This window comes from Amblyomma maculatum, chromosome 11 (genome assembly GCF_055883805.1).
Source record: "Amblyomma maculatum isolate TAMU_Amacu chromosome 11, ASM5588380v1, whole genome shotgun sequence".
Lineage (NCBI taxonomy): Eukaryota > Metazoa > Arthropoda > Arachnida > Ixodida > Ixodidae > Amblyomma > Amblyomma maculatum.
The window spans coordinates 20,327,530-20,351,255 of record NC_139354.1 but is presented as its reverse complement, the minus strand read 5'-3'; the positions used below and the strand labels follow the sequence as shown (position 1 = coordinate 20,351,255).

Genomic DNA, 23,726 nt, shown 5'->3' with positions numbered 1-23,726 from the left:
TTTGAAAAGCTGTGACATTGAGAGGGGCAAATAACGAAAGGTGAGCCGAGTGTGAGATCGACGCGTTGTGTGAAAGACACCTCTCATCTACCATTCTTTCTGTGGAAACTCAGTAGCAGAATGTAACGCAAGACTGCAAACAGCATGGGAACACGAAAATCGCTTCTGGACTAGTGTTGCTTCTATTTTGTTGGACACCATTTTATGTATTCACTTTAATTGCCCACCCTAACCAATGTGTTCCCATGCAGTGTGCTGATCCAGGCTGGGGTGGACTTGAACGCCCAGGATGTGGACGGTTGGACGCCCCTGCATGCGGCCGCCCACTGGGGCCAGAAGGCGGCCTGCCGCATCCTGTGTGAAAACCTGGCCAACATGGCACTGCCCAACTATGTGGGCCAAACCTGCTTCGACCTGGCTGATCCTGAGGTGCTGCCTGTGCTCGAGGAGCTGCGCAAGAAGCAGGACAGCGTACGTGTCTCCCGTTTTGTCTCCCCCCCCCTATAAGACTCATCTACTAATTGTTCGATTTTGTGCTTCATACTTCTTCCTGTCGCCTGATGCATCTGCCTCTGCATCATGGTGTTGCTGTTTGTATTGCACTGGTTTTATGCTGACTAGTAATTGTTTTTTTTCTCGTGCCCACACAGATGCAGAAGGAGCGTCCCGAGATCCAAGAGATTCTGGAGAGGAAAGCACAGCGGCCTCCTCCCCTGAAGCGGCGAACTTCAGTCACGCGCATGAGCCTGGCCGACAAGAACAGCGTGGTGGTCAAGGACACCTCGTCCGAGCGCACCGCCATTGAGAATCAGCTCCTCCTCGCCAAGGTTGACGAGGAAGGTCGGGGACCTGGCTTTCTTCTCACGAGTGTGCAACTTGTAAATTGCTGCTCAAGCATCCTTCAAGGAGCACTCATTTGTGGGACAGCCTTAGGCTTGTTGGGGAAGAATTCTTGTTTGAGGGACGCAGTCATTGTAGGAACATTCTTGTCGGGGAAAATTTTCATCAGGAGAGTTATTTTAGACCTGTAGATGGCGTCATCAGGGGGGACACCCTTGTCAGGAAAGTCATTCTTGTCAACGGGGGTATTCAACATGGTATTCATGGGTATTCAACAAGGCTATTGTCAACAGGGGTGCTCCCACTGAAGGGGGGAGCAGGAGAAAATAATCTTATCTAGTGTACAGTCTTATCTTTGCCAGTGAGGACAGACTGTCTTCAGGTGAAGTCTGAGATATTCACATGGTTTTATTCACAAGGGAGGAGGCATAGGAGGAGGAGTACAGGGGGGGGAAAGAGACAGAACCGAAGAGCAGAGAAATTGCAATTTTTTATGCTATCACACTCCCATTGGATTGACCATCAGTCAGTTCATATTATTTCTCCGATAAATATTCACTTGTCCCCTTACAGCGGAACGCAAATCAGAAGAGCGGGAGATTCGGTTGCATCCGAGCTCGCTGGAGGAGCGGCAAGTGGCACGAAAGAACGAAGTCAACCGGGCGGTGAGCAACGCATACCTAGGCGCTGACGCAGACAACAAGCCTAAGCCACAGCCGGAGAAGGAGAAAGAGGAGGAAGCGGTGACACTGGCATTGAGGCGGCTGCGGCGACCCAGTCCCGACAATGCGGAGCCGGTCTCCGCGGAGGTGACAGTCTCACACCCCGGGCTGGCCCCGAGGACCGTCGAGTCGCCACCTGTTGTCGTTGCAACCATTACCATCGATGACAAGGCGAGTGTCTGTGCAGTTGAGTGCAGCAGAGGACTGCACGAGAAGATTGAACAGAGAAATTTGATGGGATGGCACGATTGGTAGGATAGCACAATGGCTTCTCAAAGGTCGCCGCCGCAGCTTTTTGCTGTCGGCTTCTTTCCATCTGTGTCCAGTGTGACCTTAATAGCTGCCTGGTCCACACTGGCCATTTAACTAGGCTTGCACCAGGATGCTCCAAAAGCGTGAGATCCATTGAAATTGCACAAAGCTGCTCCAAAAGGCCTCTATTAACAGTAAAAGTTTCTAGATACACCAATTGTAGCGTAAACTGAGACTGAACATTGGCAGCCTGCAGTTTCTCCAGTGTTTTAAAGCATTGCTAATCCGATCCAGTATTGGAGACGCGGTGATGGCATGGGCATGCTTAGTGTTGGATGCCCAGATGAACCTCATGTGCCAGAGAACGTTCAAGAGTAGTCGGTCATGTGTGGTGTGCAAGTGAAGTTTGCTTTGGCCTGTACATGTGTCGAGCCGCTACCCAGGTGGAAGAACTTCTATAGGTGGAAGAACTTCTATGTCTTTATTTTTATTTCCTTTATTGTGTCAATAAGTATAGTATTTCATATTCGGAGCAGCCTTGTTCGCTGGCTCGCACAAATTGACCTCCACCTTCATTGGTCACTGGCTTGCAAAACCTTTCCCACTGAAGCTGAAGCATGGTGCTGACATTGTAACTAGTTTTATGATTTGCAGCTGTGTCAACATTGCTGGCATTCGTTCTTAGCAGCTTATGACACACTTTGAGATGTCAGCATACCTGTATGTTTTTGTAGGGTGTTTAATGTTGCTGCTTAGGAATTCATGGTGGATTGCGTATACGATTTACTGTAGTTAAAAAGGAGGCGCAGTTGTAGCTTGGTAAAGTACTACTGAAGCACTTTGCTGCCATGGCTGTATGGCTCTGTGAGAGCATTGGAAGACATCTTTGACACCCTAATTTTAAGTGTGTATTGTTCCTGTATTGGATCATTACAGAAGAAAGAGCCCCCAACACCTGCGGATGTTGTCACGCTTCGGAAACCCCTGCGGGTCACTGCAGACAGTGGGGTTACGGAGGTCACGACTACTGCACCATCTACACCGCCCTCCAACGAGAGCATCACGAAAAGGTTTTGTATCAAAGCTTCTCGTTCTCATGGTCTCTAAAGCTTCTCGTTCTCATGGTTCTCATATTACTTCCAAATGCAAGGTTGCTGTGGTAATGTTGGGTTGTCACGCTGGGTAGAGCAAAAATAAGTGGGCAGGGCATCACATGGTCTGCATGTTGATGAAATGTGTACTTTCCCGTGACGTCGCTGGTGAGCCTTCTTTGCCAACTCACTGCTGAACTAGATTGCGATAGCGAACACACAGTGCTTTGGCTATCAGTAGCTTGCTGTGCCTTGCATGCCTAGTATAGTACTAAACTTTTTTCAGATAAATCCGAATTTCGAAAACTAAATTTGACATAGTTTTTCATTGTTTGGTTTAGTTTGTGGGGTTTAATGTCTCAAAACGACTCGGGCTATGAGAGATGCCGTAGTGGAGGACTCGGGAAATTTCGACCACCTGGGGTTCTTTAACCCTTTCACTGTCACGAACGTACCGGTACGTATTCGCGTTTCCTCCCCGCAGTGTCAATAACGTACCCGTACGTATTCTATCTTGCGTTCAAATCTTCGCGCCTCACCGTAAAGCTACCGCGCTTGGACTTGCTCCGCCATCTGTTGAATCTTTCTACAAGCTGATATGCTCGCTCCGCGCCGATATGACACATATATGGAAGAGTATGGTGCGACCGCGCCCGCCCGTTGTTTGCTCGTGGGAGGGGGCGTGGTCGCTCCGTGACACTACTCTCTCGAGCGAGCGATCCTTCGGCGCGCGCGTGCGGTTATGGGTTCAAAGTTTGTTCTGCCATCTGCGGCAGGTTTGGAGGTTTTTATTTTTGTTCTTTGTCGCGCTTCCGCTACGGCGTGGCAAGTTCAGGGCCGCACGCGGTTGCCTCTCTCCGACTGACATGTGACTCGATTGCTGCATTCGCTCTCTCCACGCGCCCTCGCTTGAGGACAGCTTGTCGTTAGCAGCAGCAGCAGCACACGAGTGTTTTAGGCTCTTTCCAACTTTTTTCTCTTTCGACTTCATAAATCTTTATGCTCGTTCCCTGATATGCTTGTTCTCTGAAACCAAGCCGACACTGGGGGTGCGTCCCGGTCAAAAACAGTCAACAGTGAAAGGGTTAATGTGCACTGACATCGCACAGCACATGGGCGGCTCACCTTTCGCCTCCATCGAAAAGCGGCCGCCGAGGCCTGGATTCAATCCCGCATCCTTGAGCATAGAGTTGAGCTCTTAACCAATGCACCACCACGGCGGAGCGTTTTTCATTGTTTCTTTTAACCGAGAAGTCCAGCTCCTAGCTATAACGAATATTATAGTGGAGGGCTCTGAAATAATATTGATGAGGTGGGGCGGCTCATGTTGTGTGCAATGTCGGTGCACATGAAAGAAGCCCAGACAATGCAATATTGATTGGGAGCACTCTATGGCATCTCTCACAGCAACACAGGGTCCATCCACTGCTGCAGTTTTCACATGGTTTCCAACTTCATCTAGAGCTGTTAGCCGTGTATTGACAAAGTTTCCGCTTTTCGTTTTGCATTTACTTGTTTTATGTGTTGATTTCTTGCTTCTGCCTTTGTGGGCAGGACCTTTGTGCTGCCGGTGCGGGACGAGGAATCTGAAACGCAGCGGAAGGCACATGCCAAGCGAGTTCGAGAGACGAGGCGGTCAACACAGGTGAGACGGTGCCTCTCTCTACCGCTATTGCCTGCGTGCAGTGCAAAATGGTTTCCAACACTTGGTTGACACAAACACTGTTGTATGTGGGGTGTGTTTTGAGCCCCTGCATGTCAGATCCTCTCTTTTCTCAATTTTTGTAACGTGCAGCATAGTCCATTCTCAATAATTTGCGGTGTGCATACCTGCTAACGCTTCTGATTTGCCTGGCAGACTCCCAATTTTCGACCGAGCTTTCCGATTGTACAACCACTGCCCTAAATCTCCGCCCAATAAGTGGCCTCTGCTCGTGCAAGAATAATTTTTGTGAAGCCGGCACCGAGAAATCTGAAGCTACATAGTAATCGCCAGCATCACCATCAATGTCTGCACTAACATCATTGGCATCATCGGCTAGGCAGCCAGCTAAAGCCATTTCAATCCAAAGCCAAGGTAGCTGCAGTTGGAGTGTAACAAAAAAATACTACAGGGCTGCACCGTGCCGATTTTTACTGACGGGGGTGTCTTTGGCACAGCGCCGGGTATTCATTTCGTTGACAGTAGTGCACCCTCCTTGTTCTCATGAATAAAAATACCTTCCTTAATTTTTTTTTTGTTTTTCATTTTTTGCGAAGGAACATTTTGGAAGGCTTTCAGTTCAGTCGTTCAGTCATGTCCAACTCTTCGTGAGGGTGCTTTAGTGAGGCTGCTAAACTATTACATTCTCTAGTAGCTACTGAAGGGGTTTGGGCATACTTCTGGTTTCTGCTTTTTTTCTGTAGCCATATGGCTGTGCCTGGGTGGATGCGGGTGAACGACTGCTCCCCTTATTTGGACGAGTGCATGATCTTTTTTTTGCTCTCTTTTTCTCATTTCAGGGTGTGACGCTAGAGGACGTCAAATCTGCCGAGCAGCAGCTGCTGAAGCGTCAGCAGGAGCTTGAGGACAAGAAAGAGGACAAGCCACCGCCAGCGGCAGTCATTGGCCCTGCACCCACCACAACCACCACTACCACTACTACTACAACCACAAGCGCGGCAGATGACTTGGTGCGTCGGCATTCCTGGAGGAACAGAGACAAGGAGAAGGTATGTTGCAGGGCTTTACCAGTCGCAGTTATTTAACGTATCTGTCTTGGGATGGACTCCTTGATAAGTGGCGGTCAACTTCTGCTCGAAACTGGACTTAATCCGGATAGGAAGGGTGCAGCCAAGTGTCTACTCCAGAGCACTGATTTTTAAAAAAACAACACTAGATAGAAGATTGTCATTCCAAGATCCACCATGTCAGGCGCTCCCTGCCCTTTATTGTCCAAGACCCACATTCACCGTGGCATTTACCTTGGTTGTCTGCTTCAATGCGCTGATGCTTTGGCGTGGCTATTCCTGCAAAGAGTATGGTGAAATAGGAAAAGTGAGCACAAAGCTCGTTTGGTGTGCAATTAGGAGAAAAAAAAGTAGAGAGAGAGTACAGCATAACACTAAGTGCTGGACGCACTCTGGGTGTTCAAAATCTTGCTTGTCGAATGTGTTGCAGCATACCAGAAGTGGCATTCCTGTCTACTTTATTTCGTGGCTTACAAACTTATGACCTGCATAACTGCCCCACTTTAAGGTTTTCCTGAGCCATGTCTACAGCACGAAACTCTCAACAACCATCCCAACAACCCCTATGCCACACCCTGACACCTATTGAAGTTCTTACTGACTTCTCTAACACTGTCTGCCCTGCATTTTTCATACGTGTCTTATATGGATAGATTACGGAGAGATCAATGACCGTGAGGGATGCGCGGTTGTGGGCATGACGCACTCAACACCGTTACGCAGAGTTACTTGGGGCTCATGGCTGGCAACTCTGTCTCCTGCCATACATCGCTCATGCCTACGTTACACTCCTACATTCGTTACTGCTGCTACTTCCAACACTTTGGCTTGCAGCGAATGCTAGCTGTTAACCATGATGCTGATGCGAGTGTAGAGGCGTAACTGCATCCCACGCCCATAGTTGTGGGATCTTTAATGAGCATCAGCAGTTAGCGCAGTCCCAGCTATCACTGAAGTTCACACTGGTGCAAGGGTGATCATCTGGAGAATTTTGTTTTGAGCTAATCGCCAAAGCAGTGCCGTTCGAAGTTGCTGTTCGTGCTTTGCCGAAGTCGCCCCCCTTGCTCTCTATGGTTGCTGCTTGTTGGGCTTCTTTAACGAGGAGGTGCACATCAGCGGTGCAAGCGCCAGAGCGGTGGAATGTTCTTTCAGCAGTTGCAGGGACTGCGTCCACCTAGTGTTGGGGGCTTTGAAGTCACAAAGATGGGCATACCTTTGTAAGGTTCTAAATTATTTGCTTCTTCATCATACAAACCCCAGGAAGAAGAACCTCCTGCGGTCCGAGTGGTTCCAAGCAGTCCGGAGGCGACGCCTGTGGTGACCTTCTCTATGCCCAGGGCACGGGGTCAGCGAGGGGTCACCGCCTCATCGGGTGGTGACATCAGTCACACTGTCACGGTCCCTATCCGGCCAAAGGGCATTGTGGATGACACCACCACCAGAGAAGGTGCGTTGGCTATGCAGTACCTCAAGCATAGTCTCTAAAGGGGTCCCGGAACAGGGCTGAGTCTGGCTGGTTGGTTCACGTTGGACGAAGTGATGAAACGGCGCTGACAGACGAGACGGGGAGAGAAGACATGCGCAGGGGGTTTCCTGGGGCAACCAGTGAGGCAGGAGATGTCGGGATCTGTGGTTACTGATATCATGCACACTGCTCTGGAGCGAGCAATAACAATGGAATTTGGGGTCTATTCTTGTGTTTTTATTAGACTGATGGGTTAATTAATCATCGTAATGCACCAGACAGAAATTGACGACCAAAGACCACCTCTGGCGAAAATCTGAGTGCCAACTATCCAGCAGCTCTTGTTAACTGCACAACATGACAGTTGCAAAACACAACCTCTATGACTAAGCAGTGTACACTCTCTCTGTAAATGAGCAAGAAACCCTTCTTGATAGCAGAAAGCCAGAGAAAAAAGAAATAATGCTAGATATCTCTATTTGCATATCAATTCCAGGCGTTTCTAAAAGGACGATTTTCACAAGATAGTTTTTCAATGTCTGAGGGCTGGCCAGGGCAGCGAAAACTGAGTAAAATGAATGAAATTGGCAGCATTTAGTCAGTTCGAAATTGGACTGCCAAAACTTTTTGAACGACAATGCCAAGTGACCAGCACCTATTCCGATAGTGGCTGTCAGAGCGGAGTCTCGGGAAAGTGCAGCAGCATGGTCGCTCATGGAAGAGACTTGGAAAGCAGAGATGCGCTAGCGCTCGTGCACTTAATGTCAGTCATGCTGAATTATGCTCAGACACGCTTAGTGTTGCCAGAGTGAAGAAGTTGTGAAGCAATAGGAGGCACGAGAATTGCTGTGCTAATCTGATCCAGCTGTTGCAGACATGACCACAGATTTCTCTGATAGCATCCCTCTGAAGTGTACAAAACATTTCTCGAAAAAACTCTATGGCACGTGTCAAAAGTATGCTTCGGGGTTTCAGTATTTGTACAACTTCTCCGATTCATCTTTCAAAAGCACATGTCAGACTACTGTGAGGGCACGGTTGCGGCTGTAACATGTGGCACACTTTGGGTGATAGTCCATCCAAACTTTTTGTTTGCTTATGAAGTAAAAAATCTGCATGCAGTCATCTGTCGGTAATCTACACTGTAAGAAAACTTTTTTCTCATGGGGCCCGAAGTGGGATGTCGGAAAGAATATCTTCAGCAGCTCTAAAACTCTTGCTCTTTTCTTGATGCGTGCAGCTGGAGAAGGAGACAAGGACGATGGCAAGACGAATGTGCAGTCGGCAATTTCAAGGCGACGGCGACCAAAGCGGAGATCGACGGGCGTTGTGTACCTTGAAGGGGATGTTGGCCAGGTGGGTTTTGTGATGTTGGTTTGAAGGACCCCTGGTGTGTGCTGCGGTTAGCTGCGTTAGTTTCTGGAAGGTCTGGGACACTTTACCAACAACTGTGCTGATGTGTCGTAGGGAAGCTGCTGCTATGGGCATCGGGCTTTTATTAGTTCTTGCAAAACACGAGCAGTTGCAGTATGTGAAAGATGAGAAAACAAGATCAAAACTGCTGCTGTTGCTGCTGCTATTGTAATGCGTTATACTTTGGGGGTTATGCAAATATTCAAATCTTTTGAATATTGAAATGAATAACGTGCTATTTGGTTCAGGCTTCAAAGCAAATATCAGTATTTGAATCTTGTAATATTTTCCAAGTATATATCGAGGTTTGAAAATACAGAAAAGAAAAAAAAAGCTGCTGGGAAGAACAGTCTGTGTCTTTGCACGCACTGATCGGGATGTGGACACACGTCTTGAACAAAGGCCAATGGCCATGTCAACAAATTCAGCCTTCGGCTGCTGCACTGTTTGATACTTTGCCGACTAGCACGCATGATATGGGATAAAGGCTAGATACAGTAGAATCTCGGTGATACGAACTCGGCTGATACGAAATTCGGTGTGATACGAATTCATAAAATTCCCCGGCCGAATTGCATTGCATTCAGTGGGCAAAAAATAGGATGTTCCGAATACTTTTTCTTTCCGCTACGGGTGATACAAACATCGGTATCACGGCCGGTTGAGGCCCACGCACACGAAAGAAGAAAAAAAAATTACAGCGGGAAAAAACCGGCTTGGCAACCCGCGGCAGCAGCGAAATTGGCGAAGGAAGGCGGCGATATCTTGCCCCCCCCCCCCCTCCCGCTCTCTCTCTTTCTCTCCCTCCCCTCCCCCCCCCCCCTTTTTTTTTCTTTTTTTTTTTTTTTTAGTTGTGCGCACGGCCATGCGGCCCTCTCCACATTTCTCCGCCGCCCCGCAGGCCACGCTCTTCCGCTTTCCGGAGTCTCCGCTGCAGCGGCAACACGTTGCTTCGTTTTCTCATTTGTTGAGGCTGACACCGCGTTGATAGCGCGTCGTTTTGTGATCATCTCGGCAACGCGAAAAGGTACATCATACTGCAATGTCACGGAAGAGGAAGGCGCTGACCTTTAAAAACAAATTGGAAATTTTAAATAAGGTGGACAAAGAGCCCAAGAAAAGGCGCACTGACATGGCCAAGGAGCTAGGCCTGCCGCTGTCAACGATCGTTGGTCAGCGCGACCAAATTATGCAGAATGTGCAGCACTTCGCGATGAATTCTAAAGAAGCCAAAACTGCCCACCATGTGAAGTTGGAAGAGGTTCTTGTAACATGGTTCAGAGAGGTCGCGGCGGCCGGCGGCAACATCGACTGAAAAGTGCTTCGTGAGAAGGCAGCGGACATCGCACTCACACTTATAATTGGTGACTTTCAGGCCTCCGGTGGATGGATTCACCGGTTCAAGGTGCATCATAATCTTTCCTACAAGACCGTTTGTGGCGAAGGAAAAAAAGTCGACGCCTCCGCCGTGGAAGACTGGATGACAACCACACTGCCGTCTTACATAGCGGGATAGGAGGCACGTGATGTTTTTAATGTAGATGAAGCAGGACTGTTTTACAATCTCCAGCCCGAAAAAAGTTTGTGCTTTAAAGGCGATGCCTGCCGGGGCAGACAAAAGAGCAAACAACGTATCACAGTTTTGTTTTGTTGCAACGCCGACGGATCGGAAAAGATGCCGCTGACAGTCATTGGCAAATATCAAAAGCCCCGATGCTTTAAGGCAGCCGGTCGATTGCCCTGCGTCTACAAGGCGAACAAAAAAGCATGGATGACGTCTTCTTTGTTAATGGAATTCGTCATGTACCTCGACCGCAAGATGTCTTGCCACAACAGAAAAAACAAATGGCACTACAGAGTGTTAAGGTGGTGTTCCTGCCCCCAAACGCAACAAGTCATTTGCAACCACTGGATGCTGGGATTACAAGGAATGTTAAGCACCATTTCAAAGCTTTGTTGGTGCGCAGCCTCCTCGCGAAGATTGAAAGGAAGGACGCGAATCTCCAGAGCACTCTTCTGGACGCTGTGCATTTTCTTGCAATTGCCTGGGATCGCGTCGTTCCTACAACCATCGCCAATTGTTTCGCGAAGTGTGGGGTTTTCAAATCCGCTGTGGCTACTGCCTCGCAAGTGCCAGACCCGATTTCCATCGATGTCTGGAATCAACTTGACATCGACTGTTGCGTCGACGATTTCGTCACCGCGGACGACGACCTCGCCACCTGTGGTCTCCGCACGGTTGAAGATATTGCGGAGGAAGCTTCATCACAGCCTGGCATTCTATGCAGTGACGAAGATGACGACGACCAAAGCGTTGATGACCCACCGCCGACGGCAGCAGAAACGATGCACACCATCGATGTTCTGCGGCGTGCCGTGACCTCCGAGTCTGTGCAGGAGAAGACAGCAGCCCAATTTTTCAGTTTTCAAAACTCTCAGTTATCAGATCTCGCGGAAAAGAAGGTGCAAAAGGATATACGCGATTTCTTTCAACGAAAATAAATATTTCGTACCTGTTGGAAGGCTTGAAAACGGATTTTGCTCGTTTTTTGGTGATACGAAATTTCGGGTGATACGAATGTCTCCCTTTGAATTTCATATCACCGAGATTCTACTGTACAAAAGCCAACTTGCCACAGCGGGTTTAGTGATGCTCTCGCTTCATTAGAAGGCCCAACTGAAAATGCCGGAAAAGATGAGAATTTGAAGCTACGAACATGTCCCAAGCCAAGCGTTTCGTCGGCGTCAGCTTTCTCACAGTTGCAGTGCCGCAGAAAAACAAACTTTGAAACCAGAAATGTGTTAGTCTTTATTCCCTTCAATGCCTGAAATTAGGTGAGAGGTGAAGTGCCAGCTATATTTTAATTATTGTGATGAAAAAGCCAGGACAGCGAAGCATTTCGTCATGGTTGCGCAGATTGCTTTGGAGGGCTTTACCGATCTTCTGGTGATCACTAGCGTACGACTACAGCCCTACCATGCTTTCCTGCTGCGTTTTGTGCGAACACTTTTGAAAGGTGCGCTGTTATTGCGTGGCACCTCACCCACATACCACGGGTTCGGGCGAGATCTACCTGAGGGCACAGCCAGCGTGGACTGCGTGCCTGTGCTTCCACTCCGAGGGAAGCCCGCCAGAAGCTGACAAATTTGTGGCAGAAAAACAGCTGCATAATATGGCTACGCCCATTAGAAACTTACCATACTAGAGGAAAAGGGGTTCTTAAGAGTTATAAGTGTGTTCCTGTACAAATAATGCAAAACATACAAAAAGTTAAAGAAAGGTCACAAGTCACATGTTTGAACCAAACAGCTTCTCTAAAAAATATGCAAAGCAGTGAAGGAGCTCGTTACTTTTTGAGAATGTGGAGACATCAGCAGAACCTTCGCATTCAATACACCATGCTGTCTTCGAGATAACCACCCCCCAGTGCTTAGGACAGCGAAGCTGCGCTTACCAGAAACCCAAAGTACCAATAGCGTGGCAAGCTTGGCCCTCCTTTCCACACTTGCTTCTAGACCTGCTGCAAGGAAAAGGTGCAATAAAGATGGAGTTACTGTTGGGTTCTTCTGTAATGCAAATAGCACTGATAACGAAAGCCTGGTGTAACACAGAAGTCAGAGGCCTCGAGTGTTTCGGGAGGACATTCGACCCGCCCATTTCCTGCACTTATGTCTCAACTAAGGAGATGACATCGAATATCTTTCTTCAGAGGGTTTCTACAGAAATTACAATGCTCCTTGAAATCCAGCAGCTGAGCAATATTTCTCCTGTTTGGAATTTATGGCTGCCATTTTTTTCGGTGAAGAGTTCTCCCACATTCGTCTTTATTACTTGCTGCTAAACATGACAGCTAAAGTTCAACCTCTTGGGGCTGGCATTATTAGAGCCACTAAATGAAACTTCCAGACAGCTTTGGTGCGGCGTTACCTGCAGTGCGCGGAAGAAAGCCAGCCGTAAACTGGAGATCTCAGGTGGTTCTTTAAAGGGACACTAAAGAGAGAAAGGAAGTGGGTTTGCATCGATAGAATGCCAGTTCCTGATTACAAAAAGACCACTCTTACTGAAAACAGAGCTGTTATAATGTAGTAAAGAAGAATAACAGAAATACAGGTATCGCCACCACAGCCAAACGGCCGAGGCTCGCAACTACAAATCACGTGACGCGCTAGGGATCCCGGAGGCTGACAAATGCGAATTACGTTGAATGTTTGAATGCGGTAGCACGTTTTTTCTCAAACATGATAACACGCTTTTATCATACGTAAACGACGGCGAAAAGACAACGTAAACGTTGCAAGGCAAATACAAAAATATACTTGGAGGCGCCACATGCGCCCTCTTCAGTTTTGGTTATGTTTCGGCTCAGGCATTTCGTGCGCACTCGGATAGTTTGTTTGAACTTGCAGCGCCTGAATTACGAGCTTGGAGCAGCAGATGCGCCTTGATGGTTCCCATTTGAGAATTCGGAGGCACAAGCGAGCGATATCCGCTACCGCCGACACACTCCTTCGTTCACACTTCTGCGCCAACATATCGCCGCCGTTGCCGCTTCGACTGCGACCTGACCGCTTGACTGCAGCTACGTACGCCACGAAAAGCATACATATGCTAAGTACCGAAGGAAAAACGCATTATCATTTAATTGCTCACTAAATCATGGCACATCTGACCAACATATACTGCGTCAACAAGATCTTCAACGTGCTATTTGCAGGCGTCGTAAACAAAAGGGGCATACTTGCCGCTCATACCAAGGATAGCGTCGATATATTGCGCTCGTCGCCCGGCGAAAAAAAGGGCCTCGGGTAAAAAGTAAAAACTAAAAATAACGAAGCACCAGAAATACATCACAAAAGGTTAAAAAAAAACGATTTGTAAAAAAAAAAAAAAAGAAAATAAACCGCCAGAAGCGGTGAGACTCGAACCTGCTACTGCTTGCTCCATAACGTTCGTCGCTAACCGCTCGGCTACGCCACACCACAAGAACCGCGGAATTATTTCTAGTTTTTATGTCATGGCCCCATTTACAATAAAGTGTTTCTGTTGCCGGTCTAAATATTACAACTTCTTGATCATCGGCGCATGCTGCCTGCTCTCACGTCTTGCAACTAATGTTCTGGATGCCTATGAGCACTATATTGTGCACTGGATCCATTTTAACATGTGGAATTTCACAGCGCTGGCAAATGTAGGGGCGCCGGCACTTCGGTCATGTTCTGTTACCGTGGACGTAATTTTCGCTGAACACGGAGCTGTAGCACAAACCTTGAAGGAAAAAAGTGCGACGAAGCTTCAAAACTGACAAGCGCAGCAGCGAGGACACTATTTTGGTGGTAACTAAATCTTATTTGTATGTAAACATGTCACGAAGCGTTGCGATGACCGAGGGCTCGGTTTGTTTATACACAGTGCAAGAAGGAGCGCAAAAGCTTGAGAGACATGTAAAGTATTGTGCATTACAAGCGCTCTATGTTTTTTTTTTTTCTTCCTTTATGGGCCCATCGCTCGGTAAATTACTCTCTTCATCGTTTTATTTATTTCGGCTGAGGCCGTCATTGCGAGTACGCTGTTGCCAAGTTGGCCCTTGAGGGATGCGACGCCGCGGGCCGCGCCGGCTCGCTAGCTATCACGGAGTCTCCGCTTACGTCATAGTGTGCGTCACTCAATTCCAACTACGTAGTTGGAGGCCACAGTTTGAATTCAACCGGCGGGAACAAGAAAAAACCTCAACTTCTTATCGCAATATCTCAGCAATTATTCGATTTTTTGCTGCCGGATATGCGGCGACAGTGTCACCAAATGTAGTTTATTAGATTTTCATACCATCTTTGGCTGTATTTAGTGTCCCTTTAAGGGGTTAGGAACAGCATGGGATGCTGTGAGTGAACTGACCTAAGTAAACTGCTGGCACCATGTCGTGATTTCGCCATCTGAAGCTTTGGTCTCCGACTACTATCTGCCTTTCTCAAGGCGTCGAGAGGAGCTGCAGCAGCAAGCCCTCTTTCAGCCACTGAAGACTTTTCGGTGGTGATGAACAAGGCGGGATTGAAAAAGTTCTTGGCAGTGAAGCTATTGTGGCTGCATTCGAAGCTCTAGAACCGGACTACAAAGATTCTGACTTCTCAAGTTCCACCAACGAAGATCTCGTCAGTGTCACTGCTGTCATATCTAGTGAGGCACTACGAATGGCACTTCAGTTTTGGGGTGACAAAAACGACCAAAAATATGCATTTCACTTAGCCGAGATTTCAGAAATAATAATGCTTCTCGCTGTGAAGGGAAACAAGCAATAATTGCAACTTTTTCCCCCACAATAAATTTGGTTTCTCTCGGGCATTCCTTTTTTTTTTATGGACTACCCATCTATGGACTGTTTTTGGCAGATAGTAATGAGGCACCACTGTATTCACTTCACTTCAAAATTATTCAAAACAGAATAGTTAATTCGCCTCATGTTCCCTTCGTTGTACATGCCTATTTACACCTTTGCTGCAGTTTTCATTTTCTGTGCAGTTGTTTTTTCATCTTTGCTTCCTGAGGACTTGCATGACCTGTTGGCTGCTTGTTTCAGGAGTCTTCACCTGACCAGGAGGGTGCGGATCGGGACAAATTGAGGATAGGTGCAGTCAACAACCTCTCCAACGACGCAGAGGTCAGTCTACGGTGCCTGCCCTTTATTATAACAGCGCGAGGGGCATGGGGAACATTCTCTGCAGTTTGTGGCATTGTCCATAGTCAGCATTATCCTCACGTACATACTTGCTGGGACCAAAAGCCAACAGGCTGCTGGCCAACAACAATTCAATCCTCGGGGCCTCTGTACTGGAAGTGGTCACTAAGTAAACGTGTCCGCTTCGTTTTTTGTGCAGCCCGACGCACTCTCGATGGCATTTTTCTCCATTATCCACCGTCGTGTTCCAGATAAAAAGATCTTTCGGTACATTGCCGCCTGCTGATGACAAGACAAAACTGCTAAAATAAGAAGCTTAGATCTCATTCTAGCTTCTGGAAGGCGAGACATGTACCAACGCACAAAACTTCATACTTAGCACCGCACACACCACTGTACATATATGAATGGTGGCCAATGGGCCGGTCTGGGAAGCGGAAAATGTATATAGTTTTTGTTGTATACCTATTCACTATCATATTTAGCGGGTGGTAAGTGTGCGAGCCCTGTTTTGTGGCAGGCGCCATAATGTTGCGCAGTTCAAAACTAAAAGCATCAAAAAACGTTCTGGGGCGGACTGCTGCTATCTTGTAGGTTCTTCTCATATTTTTCATGTCCAAATAAATATAACAGTTACTGCTACAAAGGCAGTATAATCCTCATGACGTTTGTCGCGGATCAGCCACATCTGGCCGGGGGTTGATAGAATTCGCCCCTACGCAATCGCCGCGTTTCTGCCAGCAGTCGCTCGCTACTGTGAATACCTGTGCTGATACTGTTCATTGCGCTGGTTGCAGCAAGATGCGGTCATGTGCAGATCGATAAAAATACATTGGACGGTACCTTATGATGTTTTATGAGATGGCTTACTTTCTTGCGCATAATAGTGCAACCTATGATGAAATAACAATTGTTCGCTGTAACGCATCGAGCTTTTCACTACTGCTACAGATCATAGATTACACGCACAATTTATTCGGCTGTCGCAGGTGATAGGTCATGCCTCCAAACGTGAAATGAACACGACCTCGAAGGCTACAGGGTCCTCTAGTGTCTTCACATTGCACCCTACAGTGAGAGCACGGCTGCCACTCCGATGTTTATGCTAGTACTCACGCACTGGAATTCGCTCACAAAGTTCATTCGGTGGCATGTTACACTCGGGGCCGCATTGAACCAGACTTCAGCAGTTAAAGCTGTTACATTGCCAGTGAATCTGAGACTTGCTTCAGGAACAACACTTATTTCCAATTTCACTGCAGGCCTGCAAACACTGCATACTGCAGTGCTTGCAGCAGCTGTATGGCTCGTGGGCCTCTGAAGCACTCTTGTGCAGAGGCAAGGCCATCAGGGAGACCGGTTTCGATGTCATGTGCTTGCCTCAGCATTGCGTTGAAACATCTTCTAGCGGAGACACTGGCACTGAAGCAGAGCCCATCATCCCTAGCAGAGTCGGGGCATGTCCTGTGAAGCAAACCACCCTTTCTCCGTGCACCCCATCGTGGTAGTGCAACGTTTAGTGTGTGTACTCAAGAATGAGGGATCAAATCCCATCGGCGCCGCTGCTTTTGGTTGGAGGCAAATAGCGAGATGCCCGCGTGCGATGTGATGTCAGTGCACATTAATGAACCCCTGGTGGACGAAGTTCCTGAAGCCGTCCACTATGGGGTTTCTCATGGCCTGAGCTGCCTTGGGACGATAAACCACAGTGCCCAAACCAAACCTTCCCTAGCTGAGTCGGGGCATGTCCTGGGAAGCGAACCACCCTTTCTCCGTGCCTGCGACAGCCTGATTGCATGCCACACTGGCACATGCCGCTTTCTTGGGGGTTCTCATAGTGATGAGATTAAGTGATTACTTTGTTTATAGTACTTGCAAAGTTTATTAGCAGTAGCCCCTCCCCCTCTTCTCTTTTTTCGGGGCCTGGTTAATTACCCGCTTCCTTCAAGCATGTTTTGCAGTTTTGAAATAATGGTGGTTTACTCTGTATGTTGCTTTCATGCTTTCAGCTTCACAGTGCACAGCACTAGTGGCAGGGCTATCACGGTCACTCTGTCTTCGAAGAAGGTGAAAGCAAACTATGTAGGCCTTGTAGTTGAGTGCTTATTACACTTTAAGCTCTAGCAGTTTGCTGTGCTCTCGCTGCGGCAAATTGTGGTGTTACGAGCTTTTCTTCATTCATTAAATTTATATCATCCATAAAAAAACCCATCACAGGAACTCAGTGGTTAGTGAGCTTTTTCTACTAATCCAGCGGACCCTCAATCAAACCTGGCTGCTGCGGTGGCGTTTTAAATTGCAGAAAGGCTCTGTGATGACAGTGCATGATAAAGAACCCCATGTGGCCAAAATTAACCTGCAGCCAGTCCTTCACAATAATGTTCTTTGTAGCCTATGTGTTTTTGAGTAGTTAAAATCCACCATTTACAATTTTGCATCTGTAAAAATGAATATGTTTGGCAGATGAGAGAGGTTTTTCGTTACTTATTTTTTTCGAGCTGAGAACAGGTGTGGCCACAATCCATGGAAACGTGCTGCGTAAAACTGTTCACAGAAATTAGCTTTTTAGTTAAGTACAGTTGTGCGCTAAAAATGCTGTTGCAGCATGGATTATGTCGTTTTGTTTGTAGGGTTTAAGGTCCCAAATCAAGTCTGGCTATGAGAGACGACGTAGTGGAGGGCTCCGGAAATTTTGACCACCTAGGATTCTTTAACGTGCACTCACATCGCACAGCACACGGATGCCTCTTCGTTTCGCCTCCATCAGAAGCAGCCGCTGCAGCCAGGATTTGAGCCCGCAACCTTGGGCACACCAGTGCAGCGCCCTATTCACTGCACTACCATGGTGGAGTGCATGGATTATATGTCGCACATATGATAAAATGGCCAGGCGCTACAGTGGCACAGTTTACTGGGTTTGTTCATTCATAATGGAGAGCCATTTTTTCTTTTTCCCCTCGGTTGCCAGTTTTAGTACCCTGTAGTTCTCTTGCTTTATCTTTCTTTTTGGGAAGACATTTCATTAATTTCAATCTCTGGTTTTATGCACCTTACAACCCTGTGTATGAATTGTCAACTCTGTGAAAACGCAAACGAGTAATTCCTGGGCCAAGGCGAGGAGTCCTCACGTCTTCAGCTCCTGGCAATAGCATCTGCCCCTCTTTTGTGCTGGGCGAGTGTGGGTCTGTTGAGGGAGGTGCTAGAGCGTTTTGTGGGTCGCTTTGCCGCTCCCGCGCCTGGAGGGATCTCACATTGCTTGTTGTCTCAGTCGGCACCTCTGAAGAAGAGTTTATTTAGTTCCATTCTCGGGTCCGTTTCCCTCCTCCTGGCTACAGCTGCAGCTCCTGTTCTTCCTTGTGCTTTTTCAGTGCTTCGTCTAGAAATAGCCGCACTGCTCATCTCTTGTTTTGTTTTCTTTGCACGCTCAAAGAGAACTGCTAGCTGCTGTGTTGTCCTGGGAAGGGTGGTATCGAAATTTCAACCAGCTGCAGCCTTTCATTGGAAAGTGTGGCTGGAGATGTTCGCCCGTAATGTGATAGTGTTGGTGCGTCGGCACAAGAACGGCTCTTGGAGTTATGAGGAAGCAGCACTTCATCCTTGGAGAAAATATGCTGGAATACCTCGTCGACCTGTATGAAGAACAGCATTTCGTTTTGGTCAAAATTTCTTGCGCTGTACACGTTGGCGAAAGCACTGCCTTAAGTGCTTTAAAGCAGGTCTTTGGTATATCTGAGCATCTTGTCAGCATCTCATAGCTGGCATCTGATGGTGATGAAAGCCGATGCAAATTATAATTTTTTTTTTCCAGTTTTAGAGCCTTTTATTAGAAATACAGTGCAAACTGTACTATTTGCGAGTCTGTCTCAGTACTGAGTGGACTGTTTTTTTCATTCATCTAGATACAGCAGTTAAACTTTGGGAAGTCATCTTATTAGGGACATAGGGCTACAATAAGTGTTAATTACCAAATATTTAGGTATTATTATTGGAAAGTAATCTTACTGGGGACATAAAGCTACAGTAAGTGTTAATTACCAAAAATTTAGATATGATTGTGAGGAGGCTAAATTATTGACAGCCCAGAGGCTGTCCACTGCAGTCTACACGTAGATTTTGGATTTAGGACCTTTGTCATCAGCTTACATTCTAATTAGACTGGTACCATGGTGTTAACAATTACATGTGTTAGTAATGAGGGCATTAGTAAACAGAGAAGTATACAACTTTGTCTTGAAAGTATCAATGTGAGGAAAAGTTGTGCAGTTTTTTTACTTGACAGCATTAAATGTCCCATTAACCAAAAAAATTGGCAGTGACTTAGCTCTGGTTAAGCCTGGTAAATTGCGTTAGCAATGGCCGCATGGCTACGCTTGTGTGTTCGCTTGTGGCGTAGCTTTTGTGGTTCGATAGTTTGGCTATAGAGTAACTCATGACGCACTATGGTTACAACTGTTCTTCCGGCCATTCATCAGCGTGCTGTCTTCGCTTGGTGGCATTGTGGCGTTCCTGAGCAGTCATGTGTTCATCAGTAGACGACGAGGTGGAAAGACACGGAGAGCTAGAACGCAGTCGCCGAGCTTCATCTTGTGCACGACGCTTAGCACGACATTCTTCACGTGCCACAGTTTGTCGCCGACACCTCTCTTTAGCAGCCTACATAGCAAAGCAATCACGGCGAGGCTGAAGCAACGGAGAACCATCTGTTCGGCGCGGCAGCAGCGCCGTTTCAGCGTGCGGGGCTTTAGCGCGGCCCGCTGACAGGGCTGCCATCTGACTGAGCTCGGCTGAAGCGGTTGCTCGGCTGGGCTGTTCAAGGTCAAGCGTGTCGTCCGCCGAGGATACGCGACGGCTCGAAACCTGTCGCAGTATTGCTATTGCAATAAAATCTGGCGTTGGCTTTGTGAGCTAAAAATCACGAGCATGACACTGGTAGGTGGTAGTTGGCAGCTGACATGGCGACTCGTTCCGCTCCTTTCACCAGACAGGGTGATATCAAAATCACCATGCCAGGATCCTTGAAGTCTCATTACCCCTAAGCCACATATGCACGGTCATACGGCTGTCATACCCTTAAAAGATGAGCTCAAGTGTCCGCCATAATTTTTTAAGGTGATAGCCTTTAATGGCTCATGCTCGTGGATCGTGTCCGTCCGTCAGTAACGATTTCGTTACGTGGGAGGCAATAGCTGGCAGCTGGCATGGCCGAGCACTAACTGGACGTAGGGCTTCCTGGAAATACGTTTTGCGGGCGCTGCCAACTTGGACCTCTCCTTTCATTTGGGAAGGTGATATCAGAATCAGCCTGCCAAAACCTTTGCATTCACATTATCCCTAGGCCACGCAGGCGTGTTTATACGGCTCGGTTAAAGCGGGGCTTTATATGTTGGCTGGTAGCTTACACTATTGCGTCATTGCGAAGGTGGAAGTGAAAACAGAGAGAAAGAGGTGGCATAGTGGATGGCTTTCGAGCACCGTGCAATAGAGGCTTTCGCCTCATCGCAGTTTAGTGATCCAAAGTGCCTCCTAGAATTTTTACTCTCTGCAGCTATATTTGTAGCTGCAATGCTCTAAGTTGGTACAAACATTAAAGGGGCAGCCTACTGATCTTTATGTGGACTGTTACTTTCTTTGTAGCAGCTCAGGCTCTTTGCCCAAATAAATGCATACCTGACTGCAGGCCCGAGAAACGTGTCCGAGCTACTTAAAAGATCATTTTTTAATATGGAAATATCGCTTTCTCATATTTAGTTAATCTACAAACCCTGATGTTACAGGCGCGACTACACTGTCACCCATTTATTCTCTACCACAGGAAATATGGCCTTAGGTTGAGGGTTTTAATGCAGGCATACATATATTGACTGCATTTTCTACTCCCATTGTCTGTCATGGTTCCATCCACCAAGGCTGCAGGGCATACTTAAGTGCCCTAATGAAGCTCGGAGGAGTTTTGAAAATTCTCAGGTGTTGTTGTATTACTTCACAATATCATCAAGGGAAGCAGTACTAACTGCAAACAGTTTTGTTTATTTACTACCAACAATAATGGCATTGCAAAGGCACAAAATTGCTTGTCTGGGGAGAGTTGCTAGTGCATGCGCCTTATCGCGGTAGTGGCATCAGATGGTGCCACTTGTCCACGAGGTGGCATGCGCGCCCTTCTGCTGGCTGAAAACAAACCACCTGTCCTAGCTGCGCATGTACCGTTCGTGGCTTCTGCTAATGACATTGCTGGAGATCAGTGCGGCAGCCACGCATAGTTGACATTTGTGACGTGTAGAACCGGATTGCAGCTGCTTTGGCTACGTTTACCTGGCCCCATTCCAATCATTAGCAGAGGAGTTCTTGTCTCTCTTCAGAGAGCGCCACATATTGTGAAAAAGGCGATTCTGTACTCGTCTAACCTAGGGCTCGAGCTTGAACAACCATTTTTGTTTTGAATATCTGACTCCTCAACTACGAACTGTGTTGCTAAGACACTATGACCTCGCACAATGGCATCATCGGCGGAACCGTCCATGAGTACTGCTGCCAATCACCGAAAATGCAATAGCCTTTGTTTATGGCAACAGAATGTTGGTCAGCCCCCATTCATTCCTGCAGTGGAATAATCTAGGCCTAGTGCGAATTAGACCGCTAATTTTTAAAATTAAGTTTCTTGATTCTGGGAACGGTGAGTTGTAAAGTTGAAGGCATTGCAATAAAATGAAGTCTATTAAGATTATTTTTTAATATGAGCTTAATGTATTTTTAGTTGTGAAATTTTATTTATGAAATCAGCCTTTCTAGGTAAAATTTGAAACTTGCAAGGATGTGAATGTATTCAGTAAAACTGGAATATGTAAACTGTCTTCTTATGCAGTAGCAACAGATACTTGTGAAAAAAAAATCGTTTTCCGGCTCGTACACATTTTCGACTAGAAAGTAATCACTTTGGGCCGTCTCGTTGCATTTACGATAGGACAAAGCAGGCGGGCAAACCTGAGTAGTGGTTGGCGCGCTCGGCTAGGGGTCGGACGTATGGCGTGTCCTTTGGCTAGATAATTATGGACTTCTCCTGAGCCCGGAATAGAGTAGTGGTTGGCGCGCTCGGCTAGGGGTCGGAGGTATGGCGTGTCCTTACGCTAGATAAGAATTATGGATAGAGTAGTGGTTGGCGCGCTCGGTTAGGGGTCGGACGTATGGCGTGTCCTTATGCTAGATAAGAATTATGTAATCATTCTGAGCCCGGCGAGATTAGTGGTTGACGCGCTCGGCTAGGGGTCGGAGGTATGGCGTGTCCTTACGCTAGATAAGAATTATGGATAGAGTAGCGCGCTCGACTAGGGGTCGGACGCATGGCGTGTCCTTATGCTAGATAAGAATTATGTAATCATTCTGAGCCCGGAATAGAGTAGTGGTTGGTGCGCTCGGCTAGGGGTCGGAGGTATGGCGTGTCCTTACGCTAGATAAGAATTATGGATAGAGTAGTGGTTGGCGCGCTCGGCTAGGAGTCGGACGTATAGCGTCCTTATGCTAGATCAGAATTATGTAATCATTCTGAGCCCGGCGTAGAGTAGTGGTTGGCGCGCTCGGCTAGGGGTCGGAGGTATGGCGTGTCCTTACGCTAGATAAGAATTATGGATAGAGTAGTGGTTGGTGCGCTCGGCTAGTGGTCGGACGTATGGCGTGTCCTTATACTAGATAAGAATTATGTAATCATTCTGAGCCCGGCGTAGAGTAGTGGTTGGCGCGCTCGGCTAGAGGTCGGAGGTATGGCGTGTCAATAATAATTGGTTCAGTGGAAGGGAAAGGCGCAGTATCTGCCACACTTGTTGCTATGAGCACCTGACCCGCGCTGTAAGGCCGGGAGGAAGGTGGGAGTGGAAGTGGAAAGAGAGAAAGAGGAGCAGTAGTGGAGGGTTACGGACTAATTTCGACCTCATCGGGATCTTTAACGTGCGCTGACATCGAATAGCACATGGTCCTTACGCTAGATAAGAATTATGGAATCATTCTCCTGAGCCCGGAGTAGAGTAGAAGTTGGCGCTCTCGGCTAGGGGTCAGACGTATGGCGTGTCCTTATGCTAGATAAGAATTATGGAATCATTATCTTAAGCCCGGCGTAGAGTAGTGGTTGACGCGCTCGGCTAGGGGTCGAAGGTATGGTGTCCTTACGTTAGATAAGAATTATGGAATCATTACCCTAAGCCCGATGTAGAGTAGTAGTTGACGCGTTAGGCTAGAGGTCAGAGGTATGGCGTCCTTACACTAGAGAAGAATCATGGAATCATTCTCCTGAGCACGACGTAGAGTAGTGGTTGGCGCATTCGTCTAGGGGTCGGACGTATGGCGTGTCCTTATTCGAGATAAGAATTATTCTCCGGAACCCGGCGTAGAGTAGTGGTTGGCGCGCTCAGCTAGGGGTCGGACGCATGGCGTGTCCTTACGCTAGATTAAGAATTATGGAATCATTCTCCTGAGCCCGGCGTAGAGTAGTGGTTGGCGCGCTCGGCTAAGGGTCGGAGATATGGCGTCCTTGCGCTAGGTAAGAATTATGGAA

The 23,726-nt window shown here is 47.5% G+C and overlaps 1 protein-coding gene across 4 annotated transcripts in view; it reads left to right on the top strand.

The window, feature by feature from the left end:
* The window catches only part of Mbs (Myosin binding subunit), an 86,247-nt gene that overhangs the window by 28,964 nt on the left and 33,557 nt on the right, over positions 1-23,726 (top strand). For all 4 annotated transcript variants that reach the window (XM_084583247.1, XM_084583245.1, XM_084583248.1 and 1 more), the window contains exons 5-13: positions 252-471; positions 651-840; positions 1,414-1,733; positions 2,751-2,884; positions 4,460-4,550; positions 5,408-5,617; positions 6,896-7,082; positions 8,341-8,456; positions 15,086-15,166. In XM_084583247.1, coding sequence (XP_084439373.1) covers positions 252-471; positions 651-840; positions 1,414-1,733; positions 2,751-2,884; positions 4,460-4,550; positions 5,408-5,617; positions 6,896-7,082; positions 8,341-8,456; positions 15,086-15,166 — 1,549 coding nt within the window. The remainder of the gene's footprint in view (positions 1-251; positions 472-650; positions 841-1,413; positions 1,734-2,750; positions 2,885-4,459; positions 4,551-5,407; positions 5,618-6,895; positions 7,083-8,340; positions 8,457-15,085; positions 15,167-23,726) is intronic.